The sequence below is a fragment of the Corythoichthys intestinalis genome, chromosome 19, assembly GCF_030265065.1.
Source record: "Corythoichthys intestinalis isolate RoL2023-P3 chromosome 19, ASM3026506v1, whole genome shotgun sequence".
Lineage (NCBI taxonomy): Eukaryota > Metazoa > Chordata > Actinopteri > Syngnathiformes > Syngnathidae > Corythoichthys > Corythoichthys intestinalis.
In genome coordinates this window covers 10,844,832-10,862,364 of record NC_080413.1, presented here as the reverse complement: position 1 = coordinate 10,862,364, position 17,533 = coordinate 10,844,832, and the positions used below count along the sequence as shown (strand labels likewise).

The 17,533-nt window shown below is 40.2% G+C and overlaps 1 protein-coding gene across 3 annotated transcripts in view; it reads right to left on the bottom strand.

The window, feature by feature from the left end:
* plcb1l (phospholipase C beta 1-like) overlaps positions 1 to 17,533 on the bottom strand; it is a 480,463-nt gene that overhangs the window by 77,321 nt on the left and 385,609 nt on the right. For all 3 annotated transcript variants that reach the window (XM_057823348.1, XM_057823349.1, XM_057823350.1), the window contains 3 exons: positions 12,424 to 12,477; positions 9,792 to 9,867; positions 2,294 to 2,394 (listed from right to left, as the gene is read on the bottom strand). In XM_057823348.1, coding sequence (XP_057679331.1) covers positions 2,294 to 2,394; positions 9,792 to 9,867; positions 12,424 to 12,477 — 231 coding nt within the window. The remainder of the gene's footprint in view (positions 1 to 2,293; positions 2,395 to 9,791; positions 9,868 to 12,423; positions 12,478 to 17,533) is intronic.

Genomic DNA, 17,533 nt, shown 5'->3' with positions numbered 1-17,533 from the left:
GTTCTATCGAGCACAACAGTTCTTTTAGCTTAAAATACAGCACCTTATTTTAAAGAGGAGTGCAACAGTAGAAACTGCTTTTTCAGTCTTGTCTGTGTTTTCCGCCATATATTGTTATATAGGGAACCTAGGCACCCACGGTCTAGCCTGCTATTGGCCTAGCTAACAGTTGAAAACATGATACTGAATGCATCAGTCTGACGATGTACATAACATTAGAGTGCATATTAAAATGGTTTAAAAACACTATACAGTGGGGCAAATAAGTATTTAGTCAACCACTAATTGTGAAAGTTCTCCCACTTGAAAATATTAGAGGCCTGTACTTGTCAACATTGGTAAACCTCAACCATGAGAGACAGAATGTGGAAAAAAAACAGATAATCACATTGTTTGATTTTTAAAGAATTTATTTGCAAATCATGGTGGAAAATAAATATTTGGTCAATACCAAACGTTCATCTCAATACTTCGTTATGTACCCTTTGTTGGCAATAACGGAGGCCAAACGTTTTCTGTAACTCTTCACAAGCTTTTCACACACTGTTGCTGGTATTTTGGCCCATTCCTCCATGCAGATCTCCTCTAGAGCAGTGATGTTTTGGGGCTGTCGTTGGGCAACACGGACTTTCAACTCCCTCCACAGATTTTCTATGGGGTTGACATCTGGAGACTGGCTAGACCACTCCAAAACCTTGAAATGCTTCTTACGAAGCCACTCCTTTCTTGCCCTGGCTGTGTGTTTGGGATCATTGTCATGCTGAAAGACCCAGCCACATCTCATCTTCAATGCCCTTCCTGATGGAAAGAGATTTTCACTCAAAATCTCTCGATACATGGCCCCATTCATTCTTTCATTTACACAGATCAGTCATCCTGGTCCCTTTGCAGAAAAACAGCCCCAAAGCATGATGTTTCCACCCCCATGCTTCACAGTGGGTATGGTGTTCTTACAATTCAGTATTCTTTCTCCTCCAAACACGAGACCTGTGTTTCTACCAAAAAGTTCTATTTTGGTTTCATCTGACCATAACACATTCTCCCAGTCCTCTTCTGGATCATCCAAAATGCTCTCTCGCGAAGCGCAGACGGGCCTGGACGGTTACTGGCTTCAGCAGGGGGACACGTCTGGCAGTGCAGGATTTGAGTCCCTGGCGGCGCATTGTGTTACTGATAGTAGCCTTTGTTACTGTGGTCCCAGCTCTCTGTAGGTCATTTAGTGGTCTTGTATGTCTTCCATTTTCTAATAATTGCTCCCTCAGTTGATTTCTTTACACTAAGCGTTTTACCTATTGCAGGTTCAGTCTTCCCAGCCTGGTGCAAGTCTACAATTTTGTCTCTGGTGTCCTTCGACAGCTCTTTGGTCTTGGCCATAGTGGAGTTTGGAGTGTGACTGACTGAGATTGTGGACAGGTGTCTTTTATTCCAATAAAACAGATGCCATTAATAGAGGTAACGAGTGGAGCCTCGTTAGACCTCGTTAGAAGAAGTTAAACCTCTTTGACAGCCAGAAATCTTGCTTTTTTGTAGGTGACCAAATACTTATTTTCCACTCTAATTTGGAAATAAATTATTTAGAAATCAAACAATGTGATTTTCTCTTTTTCCCCACATTCTGTCTCTAATGTTTGAGGTTTACCCATGTTGACAATTAAAGGCCTCTCTAATCTTTTCACGTTGGAGAACTTGCACAATTGGTGGTTGACTAAATACTTATTTGCCCCACTGTATACAGGAGAAACAGGTGTTTGGCAATTCTAAGTCTCCTCAACCGAGTCAGAGAAAACCTGCACAATTTGAGCTGAGGCTGCTGGCGATCAATTTCATTTGGCTGAAAATCAATAGAATTCGTTCTCTGACTTGGAACAACCAAAGAACTGAGATTTGGTATAAATCAAAAGCAATATCTATATCAATATTATTATTTCCTCATCTTAGTGCAGATGAAACATCTACCAATTAGCAGATCGGAAAAAGAATTAAAGGTTGTTCCAAATGAACAAGGTGCTAAATTCCACTTTTAATACTGCAATCTCCAGTAAAGTACATGGCCTAAAAGCCTTTGTGTGTGTGCGTGTGTGATCCTGCGGCAATCGTCATGAAAAGAGAAACGGGACAATGAATCACCCCCTTTTGCGTCCCCAAATAGACTTGCCCTTTATCCCACACTGTCTGCCAATGCCTTGATTTCCCTTTTCTCTTTTTTAAAAGAGGTAACCAAGGTGATGGCTTCCACGCAAACTGCTGGATTAAATGAAAAAGAATGGAAAAAAAAGAACTGAACAAATCTTACACATCAGAGAAGATGTGGTCCAGTTCTGGTCGGGCGCAGATGTTGCTGAGGAACAGGTTGTATACCTCTGGTGTGAAATCTTCTTCGGGGATGGATTCGTTCTAAAAGTTGGGGAAATGCGACAACAGTGTTAAAATAAGTATTGCATTATTATTTTTTTTTTTTTAACCGGTCCCATTCCGCTGCTTGATACAGAGAATGGAAATCTGGAATTCATGCCCCACGAGGTGAGATCTTGCATGGAGCCCCAGAACGAGGCAGATTGACCGTCAACTTGAACTTCTTCCATTTTCTAATAATCACTCCAACAGTTGTTACCTTCTCACCAAACTGCTTGCTTATTTTCCTCTAGCCCATCCCAGCCTTGTGCAGGTCTATTATTTTATCCCTGATGTCCTTACACAACTCTTTGGTCTCGGCCATTGTGGAGAGGTTGGAGTTTGTTTGGTTGAGCATGTGAACAGGTGTCTTTTATACAGGTAACAAGTTCAAACAGGTGCAGTTACTTCCGGTAATGAGTGGAGAACAGGAGGGGTTCTTAAAAAAGAACTAATAGCCAAAATATTTACTAGTTGGTAATATATCAAATACTTATTTCATGCAATTAAATACAAATTTCTTATTTAGAAATGATAGAATGTGATTTTCTGGATGTTTGTATTAGATTCCGTCCCTCACAGTTGATGAGAACTTATGATACAAATTACAGACCTCTACATGGCTCGCAAGTGGGAAAACCAGCAAAATCGGCAGTGTATCAAATACTTGTTCTCCCCACTGTACTCCTCGTACAATATGAAAATGTCCCGCATTGTGAACCTATGATGCCACCTCTTAGCTTGTCAGCGTCGCGTCATCGTCATGAAAAAAATTTGTCGACGAAATATTTTCGTTATTGTCATTGTTTATGAAAACAACACCGGTTTTCATGTGCTTTTGTAAGCAGAATCCTCATTAGCACTTAGAAAAAAAAGCTTCCAAAAAACCAAAAGTTTACAATTCTGAACTTGTTCACTGCCATTGACAGTGATAGACACCCAATCCATTCCGGATGGTAACGCTGAATGATCACTGACGTCCTTCTCAGTTTGTCCGACACCAGTTTTTAATTGAAAGAAGCACGTCCCAACGGGCCTTACCTTCCAGTTCCCGTTCTACGGTTATCATTACGCTGATACGCAGGTCATTGAGTCACTGTGTGTGTGCGTGAGTGTTTTAGGGATTAACAGGCGTACCATTTAGCTGTAATTACGAGCCCGTAGGAACAGCAGCAAATCCCAGCAGACTTTTACGCGGCAACACGTTTGTTCCTGCTGCTCCTTGTGCTAATTAGCTACTACTCGCTCCACATATCTATATATACACGTTTGTGTTTGTCCGTGTGCGAGAGAGAGTTTGTACTCCTTCATGTTTGTGGTGTTTGCATTTAGAGGCCCTTCATTAGTTTTCCCTTTGCGCCGCATCGGCGCCGCCGTGTAAGCAGTTGTCGGCACTTTGCAAACATCCAAACTCGCACGCTCGCCACTCTGAGAGCTGAGGCAGTGCCCTCACTACTGGCCGGAGGATTTTGGGCAGCATTATCGTCACCCTCTCAAACGAAAAATAGATTTTTTTTAGGGCTGTCAAAATTATCGCGTTAACGCGCGGTAATTAATTTTTAAAATTAATCACGTTAAAATATTTGACGCAATTAACGCACATGTCCCGCTCAGAAAGTATTCTGCCTTTTGGTAAGTTTTACAGCAAGGCTTTTTGCGCTGTCCAACAGTGAACTCTTGTGGTCGCTTTGCGACATGGTTTATTTTCTTCTTCTTTTCTTTCTTCATTATGGCTGCACGACGTCTCGGGCTGATAATGTTGTGCTTATATGATCCTTGGACACGATTTGTCCGTAAGTATGGTTGTTGTAAAGAATGTACATATTATGTTAGTAAGAGAAATGTTATATTTTTTGTATGAGACGCGTTTTGTTTATGTTTAGTGAACCTGTATAGCGTGCTAAGCTAACGTTGTTGCTAATGCAATGCTTGTGTACTTTTATTTTGTAGTTTTACGATGGTCTAAAGAGGACAATGGTTTGAGGCCATTTTATTAATAATTCAGATGTAAAAGGAAGAAGTCTAATTATTAAGGCGTCGTTCACTAGCTGTCTAGCTTTGGAAAAAGTAGACGCTTCGGAGTGAGGACAGCATAGACAGATTTAAATGACAGTAGAGTGAAATGCCCACTACAGTCCTTATGTACTGTATGTTGAATGTAGATATCCATCTTGTGTCTTATCTTTCCATTCCAACAATTTATTTGACAGAATATATATATAATTTACAGAAAAATATGGCATATTTTATAGATGGTTTGAATTGCGATTAATTGCGATTAATTACGATTAATTAATTTTTAAGCTGTAATTAACTCGATTAAAAATTTTAATCGTTTGACAGCCCTAATTTTTTTCTTTTTTCTAATGTGTATGTTGTGATCTCCAGGTAAAACTGTTCATAATGTAGAATAGGAGAGGGAACCTCTTGGTACCTCACGATACGATACGATACAAAGCTCACGATAACGATAATCTGACGATATGGCGATACAACGATTATCGATACATTGGTCAGGAAATCATTCTAGGATATTCTACAGACAACTAATTAACAGAAAACAAGCTTCTAGTGTGAATTGGAATTAGGTTATCACTAGTAGACGTCCAATCCATTTGAACGGATTGAACGTCTCTGGCTGTCAGTGGCGGTCAATGCCAGGCAATTAGGTAATTTTGGGCCACGACAAAGTGCGTTTGACAGCAGAAAAAAGTCTTAAATAGGATTATTATGAGAATTACAATCATATTTTGAGACGATTCGACTATATACAACAATTCACCAAAGCGCAGATGACGAGAAATTAGTCTTTTAATCTGCCGGTTAGCCACACCTACCATTACAGGGCTCTAGCGTCCCCAAGAGGTGGATGACGTCAGCGGAGTCACAATTTCATCTGATTTAGTATGCAGCCCATTGAGGGGGAATTATTCACAACGAGGAAAACGCGACGAAGAGAGCCGCAAAATGTCATTGTTTCAGTCTCTCTACTCCAATATTTTTACAGGATATTCTTTTTATCTAAGTATTTTTCCCCAAAATCTAAATAAATGGTTTGAGAAGGACCAGTCAGCCCATTGAAGGGGAACTATTCAGAACGAGGAAAACGCGACGAAGAGAGCTGCAAAATGTCATTGTTTCAGTCTCTCTACTTCAATATTTTTTTTACAGGATATTCTTTTTATCCAAGTATTTTCCCCAATTGCTAATTAAATGACATGATCATGACAAATAACAGTCTTGTGGTAAATGGAATATTGAAACAAAAAAAATGCATATATTCTGGATGACATGGCAAAATTACTCCATAATGGTCAAAACTTCACGACTTCACCTTTACTGTCACATCTCCCGAACGATATTTTATGCCACCTAAATCGGGTTTATGTCATTTCCCTTCCCCGGCTTAGGAGAATGTAAACAAATCAAGAGGCGTGACAGCTAGCCGACATGCTAACCCGAACTGAGTGATGTTTGAAAGTCTTCGAAGTGGAAAATCACACATAACTAGCCCGGACCATTTCACATGACGACTGGGTTGGCTATTGTCTTCGCCGATCGGCAAACTGACAAGCGGAGAGCAATTTACAGCTCGTTCCCCGGAGGAGGGCGGCTGCAGTTGTTGTGCAGAAAACGTGCAGCTAATGTACATGAGAGCTTTTTACATGCCTATCCATGATCAAACGTAAGTAGTCCTTTATTTAAATAAAGTTTGTAGTGTTTGCTTTGTAATCGCTGTATTCGCGGTTATTTTTAACACAAAGTTGCAATTTCTGATCGGTTGGAAAATTTGACAGAACACCGGGTACATGAAGAAGGCAAAAGCTGAGTATAGCGCTCGCCCGGCGGGGGAATGTGCGACAAGCCGCCGGTCGTCCGCCGAGGGGACAAGGAGCATGTCAGCCACAAAATGCAAGCCACCTCCGTATTAACATGATCCCTGTATTTGACATAATACAAAACACGATGTTTACTCACATCCTCCAAAGTCCCATGGTCCCACAGTAGTAGGGCTTGTTTTGGCCAATATCCACCAGTGAATGGGAACCTTTTGAAACTCCAAAAAGGCGCACACGCCTCTCCCTCATACAGCAAGATTTTTCTGCAGCCATTTGGCTAGCATGATGCAAAAAATAAACATATTAATCCGCAAAATCAGCTGAATCCTTAGTCCTTCTCATACAACAGTACGGCTGTACAGTGAAGAGGACTCTTTCCTCCGTACACGTCACAGCGCCCTCTTTCTCACTCGAGACTGTTCCCGGAAGTCACTCATTTTCATGGCGCGGGATTCAAAAAAATAAATAAATATAGCCATCGCTTCCACACACATCCAAGCGGTCTATTTCATTCTGGAGCATAAAATACTGCGTGTATTGTGAAATAAACATGCTTTTTCGTGTCACAGGCACTTTAAGGTCTCACTGGAACAGCACCAAAAAAAAAAAAGTTCCAGCCTCATCATCTTGTCCAATGCAGATTCTTGAAGTCTTGACACCTTGTCTAATGCAGATTCTTGACTCTTGACAAAGTGATGATGCTGGAACCTTTGTTTGGTGCCGTTCCAGTGAGATTTATAAAGATGATTGCCTGAAGAAGACATTAAAATTCCCTCAGTCCTTGATATGGGGCTGCATGTCAGGCAAAGGCACTGGGGAGATGGCTGTGGTTAAATCTTCAATAAATGTACAAGTTTACATTGACATTTTTGACAGATTTCTTATCCCTTCAATTGAAAATATGTTTGTCATTTTTCAAGATGACAATGCATCGTGCCACAGAGCTAAAACTGTTAAAGCATTCCTTGGAGAAAGACTCATCCAGTCAATGTCATGGCCTGCAAATAGCCCAGATCCCAACCCTATTGATAACCTATGGTGGAAATGGAAAAAAATGGTCCACAGCAAGGCTCCGACCTGCATGGATGATCTGGTAACTGCAATCAAAGACAGTTGGCACCAAATTGATGAAGAAAACTCATCAAGTCCATGCCTCAGAGACTGCAAGCTGTCATAAAAGCCAGAGGTGGTGCTACTAAATACTGGAGATGTGTTTTGATTGTTATTTCTTTGTTTGTTTCTCTTGATTCCCTATTTTTTTCCCTCAGAATGGAGTGATTCCATAAAATTTCCCTGCACTTGCTCTATAAAAGTAACATTTACTGACCACCACAATGTTTTTTATTCATTTCTTTTAGTGTTCCTGAATCCTAAAGAGTTGCACTTTGGAAGTAATTCATGATTTTTTATAAGTTTTTTATCTGAGTTTGTTCTACATGATAAAATGTCTGAGTGAGTGCTCGTCCGAGACTGGTGATTCCATACTTTTTGCTCGGGATTGTATTATGGTGGAAGATTTTGAAAACAACTACTGTATTTTTCGGACTATAAGTCGGAGTTTTTTTTTCATAGTTTGGCTGAGGGTGCGACTTATACTCAGGAGCGGCTTATGTGTGAAATTATTAACACATTATGATATCATTTCACATGTTATTTTGGTGTTTTGGAGTGACGCTGATGGTTTGGTAAACATGTTAGCATGTTCTGTATGCTATAGTTATCTGAATAACTCTTAATAGCTATGGCCACGTTCGCGTTCTGCCTTTGGCAACTTGTGTTCAATTGTATTATTGACTTTTTTAAATTGAAATGCATGCTTTTAGTTTGTGGCGCTTTCACGCCCACGAGGGGGCGCACTCGCACTTGTTTACGTGAAGAAGAGCGCTCACACGCCAGAAGAAGACCGACAGCTATGCAGCTCTGAGTTGGCGAATTAGCAAGAGAGAAACACGGCTGCGAACCTACATTCATTGTTTATGCTGGTAAAATATCTCTACAGAGGCAACGCCTGTGTGTATCATCTTTTCTGTTGTTGTTGTGTGTTTTCCACCCGCGATCGGACACTTAGAGCCAGTTGTGTGTTTGTTTGAACGATGCGCTAATGCTAACGAACGCATGCTAACCGTTTGTGTCATGTCATTGCTGTAAAAGCACCTAATTATATTTGGTATGGAGGACGAAATTGATTCAGCAAATTATACGGATGTCCAGCATTGTCATTTGGGGAGTTTAGCCACCTGAATAGCCAGGACCAAGCCGTAGCGTCCTGGTGTGGACAGTATATTCGCATTTCGTTGTTCATGCACTGTACACTTATTCAACATGTTGTTCTCTATTGTATTTTTATTAGGGCTGTCAAAATTATCGCGTTAACGGGCGGTAATTAATTTTTAAAATTAATCACATTAAAATATTTGACGCAATTAACGCACATGCCCCGCTCAAACAGATTAAAATGACAGCAGTGTAATGTCCGCTTGTTACTTGTTTTTTGGTCTTTGGCGCCCTCTGCTGGCGCTTGGGTCCAAATGATTTTATGGGTTTGGGGAGTGAGTGTGGTGTAATTATTGACATCACCAATGGCGAGCTACTAGTTTATTTTTTGATTGAAAATTTTACAAATTTTAATAAAACGAAAACATTAAGAGGAGTTTTAATATAAAATTTCTATAACTTGTACTAACATTTATCTTTTAAGAACTACAAGTCTGTCTATCCATGGATCGCTTTAAGAGAATGTTAATAATGTTAATGCCATCTTGTTGATTTATTGTTATAATAAACAAATACAGTACTTATGTACCATATGTTGAATGTATATATCTGTCTTGTGTCTTATCTTTCCATTCCAACAATAATTTACAGAAAAATATGGCATATTTTATAGATGGTTTGAATTGCGATTAATTACGATTAATACATTTTTAAGCTGTAATTAACTCGATTAAAAATTTTAATCGTTTGACAGCCCTAATTTTTATATTAAATTGCCTTTCAAGATGACATGTCTGTTCTATGTGTTGTATTTTATCAAGTAAATTTCCCCCAAAAATGCGACTTATACTCCGGTGCGACTTATATATGTTTTTTTTCTCTTCATGGGGCATTTTATGGCTGGTGCGACTTATACTCAGGTGCGACTTGTAGTCCGGAAAATACGGTAGTTGTTTATTTATTTATTTACTTTTTAAACATTGACACCTTTTTAAAACGATATCTCGATTCTTGGCAGGAGCATATCGATAACCTTTTGGGATACAAAGTATCACGATATATCACCATTTCGATATTTTGTCACGCCCCTAAAGTAGAAATGATGGGGCCATGACTACTAGCTGGAGGGTTGTTCCCCTGATGAACACATGAGGGGGTGCAGTGACATGCGATGACGGTAAAAATAAAGCAGTTGCATCAATGTAGCTCCCCGGGGTGCGTTTGTGTCATGACAAGCGAGGATGACTCAGACGACAGGGCTGACGGATGCATGAAAAAAGGAGGAGGAAGAGGAGGAGAGATGAGGACATCAAAGAGGGGGAAACTAAGAATGTTTTGGTGTCTCACTCTGCCGGAGGGAAGGTTGCAGTTCTCCAAAGCCGTCTCCACTCGCTTGCGGTCCGACGAGAATATTCTGAAGATGCTGCAGGGATGACACACACGTAAGGCTGGAATTGAAAGAATTCTGAACCCGAAACAGAAGATCAAAGCACTGTATCCCATAAAAACATGTATTTCCAAGCGTAAAGCCGAAACGAGATTATTATTAATTCCTTTAGCTCAACCGTTCCTATTTTGCTTGCTCTTTCAGAGGATTTTGAGCGATTTTTCAAGACCTACAGAGAATTGAAGTCTGAAATAATAAATAGAGCTGCGAGCAGCTGTAACTTGGATTCAAGCAGAAGTTCAGAATTACACTTAATCTTTGCGTTAGTGGGTGTTAAATTAGTCGGTGGAGTTGATTTCAACAAATTTCGTGCAGTTTGCTAGTTATTTATTAACTCATTCACTCCTAGCCATTTTCACCGGTGCAACTCCCTTTGCTCCCGGCAATTTTACTGGATTTTGACTGATTTGTAAGGCCCACAGAAAATTCTGTTCTATCGCTACAGTGCCTTGCAAAAGTATTCGGCCCCCTTGAACCTTGCAACCTTTCGCCACATTTCAGGCTTCAAACATAAAGATATAAAATTTTAATTTTTTGTCAAGCATCAACAAGTGGGACACAATCGTGAAGTGGAACAAAATTTATTGGATAATTTAAACTTTTTTAACAAATAAACTGAAAAGTGAGGCGTGCAATATTATTCGGCCCCCTTGCGTTAATACTTTGTAGCGCCACCTTTTGCTCCAAATACAGCTGCAAGTCGCTTGGGGTATGTTTCTATCAGTTTTGCACATCGAGAAACTGACATTCTTGCCCATTCTTCCTTGCAAAACAGCTCGAACTCGGTGAGGTTGGATGGACAGTGTTTGTGAACAGCAGTCTTCAGCTCTTTCCACAGATTCTCGATTGGATTCAGGTCTGGACTTTGACTTGGCCATTCTAACACCTGGACACGTTTATTTTTGAACCATTCCATTGTAGATTTGGCTTTATGTTTTGGATCATTGTCCTGTTGGAAGATAAATCTCCGTCCCAGTCTCAGGTCTTGTGCAGATACCGACAGGTTTTCTTCCAGAATGTTCCTGTATTTGGCTGCATCCATCTTCCCGTCAATTTTAACCATCTTCCCTGTCCCTGCTGAAGAAAAGCAGGCCCAAACCATGACGCTGCCACCACCATGTTTGACAGTGGGGATGGTGTGTTCAGGGTGATGAGCTGTGTTGCTTTTACGCCAAACATATCGTTTTGCATTGTGGCCAAAAAGTTCAATTTTGGTTTCATCTGACCAGAACACCTTCTTCCACATGTTTGGTGTGTCTCCCAGGTGGCTTGTGGCAAACTTTAAACGAGATTTTTTATGGATATCTTTGAGAAATGGCTTTCTTCTTGCCACTCTTCCATAAAGGCCAGATTTGTGCAGTGTACGACTGATTGTTGTCCTATGGAAAGACTCTCCCACCTCAGCTGTAGATCTCTGCAGTTCATCCAGAGTGATCATGGGCCTCTTGGCTGCATCTCTGATCAGTTTTCTCCTTGTTTGAGAAGAATGTTTGGAAGGACGGCCGGGTCTTGGTAGATTTGCAGTGGTCTGATGCTCCTTCCATTTCAATATGATGGCTTGCACAGTGCTCCTTGAGATGTTTAAAGCTTGGGAAATCTTTTTGTATCCAAATCCGGCTTTAAACATCTCCACAACAGTATCTCGGACCTGCCTGGTGTGTTCCTTGGTTTTCATAATGCTCTCTGCACTTTAAACAGAACCCTGAGACTATCACAGAGCAGGTGCATTTATACGGAGACTTGATTACACACAGGTGGATTCTATTTATCATCATCGGTCATTTAGGACAACATTGGATCATTCAGAGATCCTCACTGAACTTCTGGAGTGAGTTTGCTGCACTGAAAGTAAAGGGGCCGAATAATATTGCACGCCCCACTTTTCAGATTTTTATTTGTTAAAAAAGTTTAAATTATCCAATAAATGTTGTTCCACTTCACGATTGTGTCCCACTTGTTGTTGATTCTTGACAAAAAATTAAAATTTTATATCTTTGTTTGAAGCCTGAAATGTGGCGAAAGGTTGCAAGGTTCAAGGGGGCTGAATACTTTTGCAAGGCACTGTATTTATTGTTTAGTCTTTTAAAATCCCCTCAGATGAGTGCACCAATGAGCTAGGAATCATCCGGCACATTGCAATATGTCTAAAAAGACAAATTCCATGTAGAGCCCAGGGTACGTTAGACGCTATTTTGCAGTATTTATATCTGAAAGCTGCTTTAGGAGAGGAAATGATTAAATACCATACGTGAATATCAACTTGCAGTGAATGTGCAGACTCACTTTCAATGGCAAATTGTGCTTGTGTAGCGAGATCGACTCCCCTCCCTTTCCACCTTTAGGCCGCAGTGTGGTCTTAGTAAATCAACTTTTAATTAAAGCTTTGATTTAATTGGCTCATTCCACTAAGAAGTGTATAAACTCGGGCTCCCTGCACATTTTTAAGGCCGCCCGTATATTCTGTGTAAGCGTCGGCATAAAACCCCACATGGGAGGAGGAGAATGGGGAGAATGAAGAGAGAAACGTCTTACTTCTTGACGGGGATTCGACCTTCAGGGTTGAGCTGCAGCTTCAGTCGCGTGTATCTGCACACAATAAAAGCATTATTAGTGTAATCATATGATTATGAAACATTGTGTAATGTGACTAGGGTATATAAACAGTGGTGGTTACAAGGCAGTCTAGCATGTGTAGGCTAATCTGAGACAGCGCTATAAATAGACGCAACAGGAGCCGTGCCCTTAAGTGGCTGCTGGCTAATAATTAATATCCATTACAGAGTCCACAACTTATAGGACTCACATTGCATTAATGCTGATGTCCCACATTTTCTTTGAATTACAGACTCAAGGCAAACGATACTGTATAAAAACATGACTTGTTTCATTATGCTTATAGTCCATGATAGTGCAGTTTAATCAGTTTTGTGACAATAAAAGCATATATTGTAAAATAAGTAAAGAGGTTGTTTTATTTAAAATAATACAATCAACTATGTAATTATACATGTATACTTTTAAAACTATGAACATTTAAAAAAAATACTTAAAAATGATTTTAAAATCATTACTCCAAGGGGAATTTCTGTAATTTCCATTACAAAAAAGTAAGATCAGTGTAGTTCTCGTCAACAATGACGATATGTTAGGGTTCTACCTCATACCTGTCATATTTTGCCTATTTTTGGATGTCTTCCAGTTATTGTTGGTATTTTCGGGGTTTTATTTTGTTGATTTTGGTACAGTGGGGCAAATAAGTATTTAGTCAACCACCAATTGTGCAAGTTCTCCTACTTGAAAAGATTAGAGAGGCCTGTAATTGTCAACATGGGTAAACCTCAACCATGAGAGACAGAATGTGGCAAAACCCCCCAGAAAATCACATTTGAGTTTTAAAGAATTTATTTCCAAATTACAGTGGAAAATAAGTATTTGGTCACCTTCAAACAAGCAAGTTTTCTGGCTGTCAAAGAGGTCTAACGTCTTCTAAGGAGGTTCCACTCGTTACCTGTATTAATGGCACCTGTTTTAACTCATTATCGGTATATAAGACACCTGTCCACAAGCTCAGTCAGTCACACTCCAAACTCCACTATGGCCAAGACCAAAGAGCTGTCGAAGGACACCAAAGACAAAATTGTAGACCTGCACCAGGCTGGGAAGACTGAATCTGCAATAGGTAAAACGCTTGGTGTAAAGAAATTAACCGTGGGACCAATTATTAGAAAATGGAAGACATACAAGACCACCGACAATCTCCCTTGATCTGGGGCTCCATGCAAGATCTCACCGCGTGGCGTCAAAATGATAACAAGAACGGTGAGCAAAAATCCCAGAACCACACGGGGGGACCTAGTGAATGACCTACAGAGAGCTGGCAACACGGTAACAAAGGCTACTATCAGTAACACAATGAATGCACCGCCAGGGACTCAAATCCTGCACGGCCAGACGTGTCCCCCTGCTGAAGTCAGTACACGTCCAGACCCATCTGCGGTTCGCTAGAGAGCATTTGGATGATCCAGAAGAGGACTGGGAGAATGTGTTATGGTCAGATGAAACCAAAATAGAACTTTTTGGTAGAAACACAGGTCTCGTGTTTGGAGGAGAAAGAATACTGAATTGTATCCGAAGAACACCATACCCACTGTGAAGCATGAGGGTGGAAACATCATGCTTTGGGGCTGTTTTTCTGCAAAGGGACCAGGATGACTGATCTGTGTAAAGGAAAGAATGAATGGGGCCATGTATCGAGAGATTTTGAGTGAAAATCTCTTTCCATCAGGACGGGCATTGAAGATGAGACGTGGCTGGGTCTTTCAGCATGACAATGATCCCAAACACACAGCCAGGGCAAGAAAGGAGGGGCTTCGTAAGAAACATTTCAATGTCCTGGAGTGGCCTAGCCAGTCTCCAGATCTCAACCCCAAAGAAAATCTGCGGCAGGAGTTGCCCAACGACAGCCCCAAAACATCACTGCTCTAGAGGAGATCGGCATGGAAGAATGTGCCAAAATACCAGCAACAGTGTGTGAAATGCTTGTGAAGAGTTACAGAAAACGTTTGGCCTCCGTTATTGCCAACAAAGGGTACATAACAAAGTATTAAGATGAATTTTGGTATTGACCAAATACTTACAGTATTTTAACCACGATTTGCAAATATATTCTTTAAAAATCAAACAATGTGATTTTCTGTTTTTTCCACATTTTGTCTCTCATGGTTGAGGTTTACCCATGTTGACAATTACAGGCCGCGCTAATATTTTCAAGTGGGAGAACTTGCACAATTAGTGGTTGACTAAATACTTATTTGCCCCACTGAATGTGTTCACTTCCTCAGCATTTCTTGCGACCACTCATTCACCCTGATCTCTGTGCTTCTGCCTGCTGTCTGCCGTATTTTTGTTTCGACCCTCAGCCTGCCCTGGACCTCGACCCAGCTTTCCCTGCCTTTCCCTCCTCCACTTCGAACCCCCAGCTTGTAACACCTGCTGTGGCTCCTTGGCAAGAATCTACAATTGCTGTTCCCTTATTCTTGCCAATAAAATTGTGAACTGTACTTCTGTCTGCATTTTTGGGTCTATTTGTGCCCTGGCCCGTGACACGATAACGAAAATATTTCATCAACGAACATTTTTTTCATGACTGTGACCATACGTGGAGATTAATGCAATTGTCATTGCATGTAATGGACTTTCCAATACATGAATTTAAAATTAAGACTTTGCCGGTAAAATGTTGTCTATAAAATTTGTAAAGCAATAAAACAATTTTTTTTCCCTTTTTAATGGGTCAGAATTAATTTTCGAACAGATCATGTGACTAGCACTTTAGAGACGGTCATTTTCTTTGCTTAGCCAAAACCACCTAAGAACTGAAGAAGCATGATGGATTACGAAGTTTTTTTTCCCCAAACCTAAGCCTTCAAAAGCGACAACTACTGAGCGAGAACAAAGGATTGAAGATGTTGACAATGAAACGCCGGAGAGTACCGTCAAAATTGTGAGCGGGGTTTCAGTTTGTCCACTAAAGACGCTAATTGTACAGCAGAGCCACAACCGGGGTACCATATTAAAGGGTGTGAGTGACTGGAAAAATTTGGGATTAAATAGGATGTCTCCGAGCGCGCGCTCACACGCACGCACACCCACACATAACTGGGATGCCTGTATTTACTAGGATGGGCTCAGCTACTAACCGAGCATATATCTTGTAAGTAATTTTATTGCTGACACCGCATTTCAGCGTCATAAACATGTTTTGCCCCCCCTGCCACAAAAGTCACACTCCGCATATAACTATGACTAGACGATAACGAGCTAAAAACATTTTGGGAGACTAAAACTAGGGCTGTCAAACGATTAAAATTTTTAATCGAGTTAATCACAGCTTAAAAATTAATTAATCGTAATTAATCACAATCAAACCATCTATAAAACATGCCATATTTTTCTGTAAATTATTGTTGGAATGGAAAGATAAGACACAAGACGGATATATACATTCAACATACGGTACATAAGTACTGTATTTGTTTATTAAGACACAATAAATCAACAAGATGGCATTAACATTATTAACATTCTCTTAAAGCGATCCATAGATAGAAAGAATTGTAGTTCTTAAAAGATAAATGTTAGTACAAGTTATAGAAATGTTATGTTAAAACCCTTCTTAATGTTTTTGTTTTATTAAAATTTGTAAAATTTTCAATCAAAAAATAAACTAGTAGCTCGCCATTGTTGATGTCAGTAATTACACCATTCTCACTCATGGTACTAACCCATAAAATTAGTTGGACCCAAACGCCAGCAGAGGGCGCCAAACACCAAAAAACAAGTAACAAGCGGACATTACACTGTACTGTCATTTTATTCTGTTTGAGCGGGGCATGTGCGTTAATTGCGTCAAATATTTTAACGTGATTAATTTTAAAAATTACCGCCCGTTAACGTGATAATTTTGACAGCCCAAACTAAAACATAACGAGACGACTGCCAGTTTTTCCTATGACGAGACAAGAACAAGACGAAAATGCGCAATAGTTTCTGTCAAATGTTCACAATATGTGATGTGTTATGTGTAGTTAGCCTGCATCGTAGCAGTGTCTGGTTGTGTCACTCTTGTGACATGCTGTCGCTTTCCAGTTTCCAAGCTTCCACACACAGGGTAAGATTTGTTTACTCATATTGGCCGGAGAGAATATGCAAGGTTTGTTTTAGCCTGTAAAGTGCATGTGACACGATAAAAATCTTAAATGGAATTACTATTGGTATTCAAATCATTTTTGGTACAATTCGACCATATACAACAACTTGGCAAATTGCAGATGACGAGAAATGAGCCTTTAAATCTGCTGTTTAGCTCCTTCTGTCATTATAGCGCTCTGGCGCCTCCATCTTGATGATGATGTTAGAGAATGAGCGATTTTAGCGGATTTAGCATTGAGCCCAATGGAGGAGAAAGCATTTTGCAGCGATTCTGGTTCAAGTGTATGTATGAGGGAAACTAGCCGGAAGTCATTTATTTTCATGGCACGGATTGAATTAATATATTGATCGCTTCCACACACATCCAAGCGTTCCATTTCATTCAGGAGCATAAAATACACGTGTAATATGAAACAAACACGCTTTCTGGAGTCACATGCACTTCAAAGATCTGTGGTAGGTGACCATCATACACTAAATGTAACTCGTAGTTAGATTAGTTAGCATTAGGCTAATGCTAATGGCGAGCATCCTCTTAAACTCTTAGACAACTTTTTTCCATCCAGTTCGTGGCGTCCAGGTGGGTATAACAAATTGAAAATAACATTGTTTTCTCGCTAAGTGTGTATTAGCACCAATTTGCCGTTGTTCTTGCAGATGCAACAAAATGTGCTCGTCTCTCAATGTTCAATCGAAATAGTTGGAAACTTTTATTTTTGGATCATATTGTTTTAATTTTCCAGACAAAAACATTTTGAGTAACGTATTGGCCCGAATATAAGACGGTGTTTTGTGCATTGAAATAAGACTGAAAAAGTAGGGGTCGTCTTACATTCGCGGTCTAGACATTATACCCATTCACGACGCTAGATGGGGCCAGATATCATTGAAGCAATGTTCTATCATGACTAGGGCTATCAAAATTATCGCG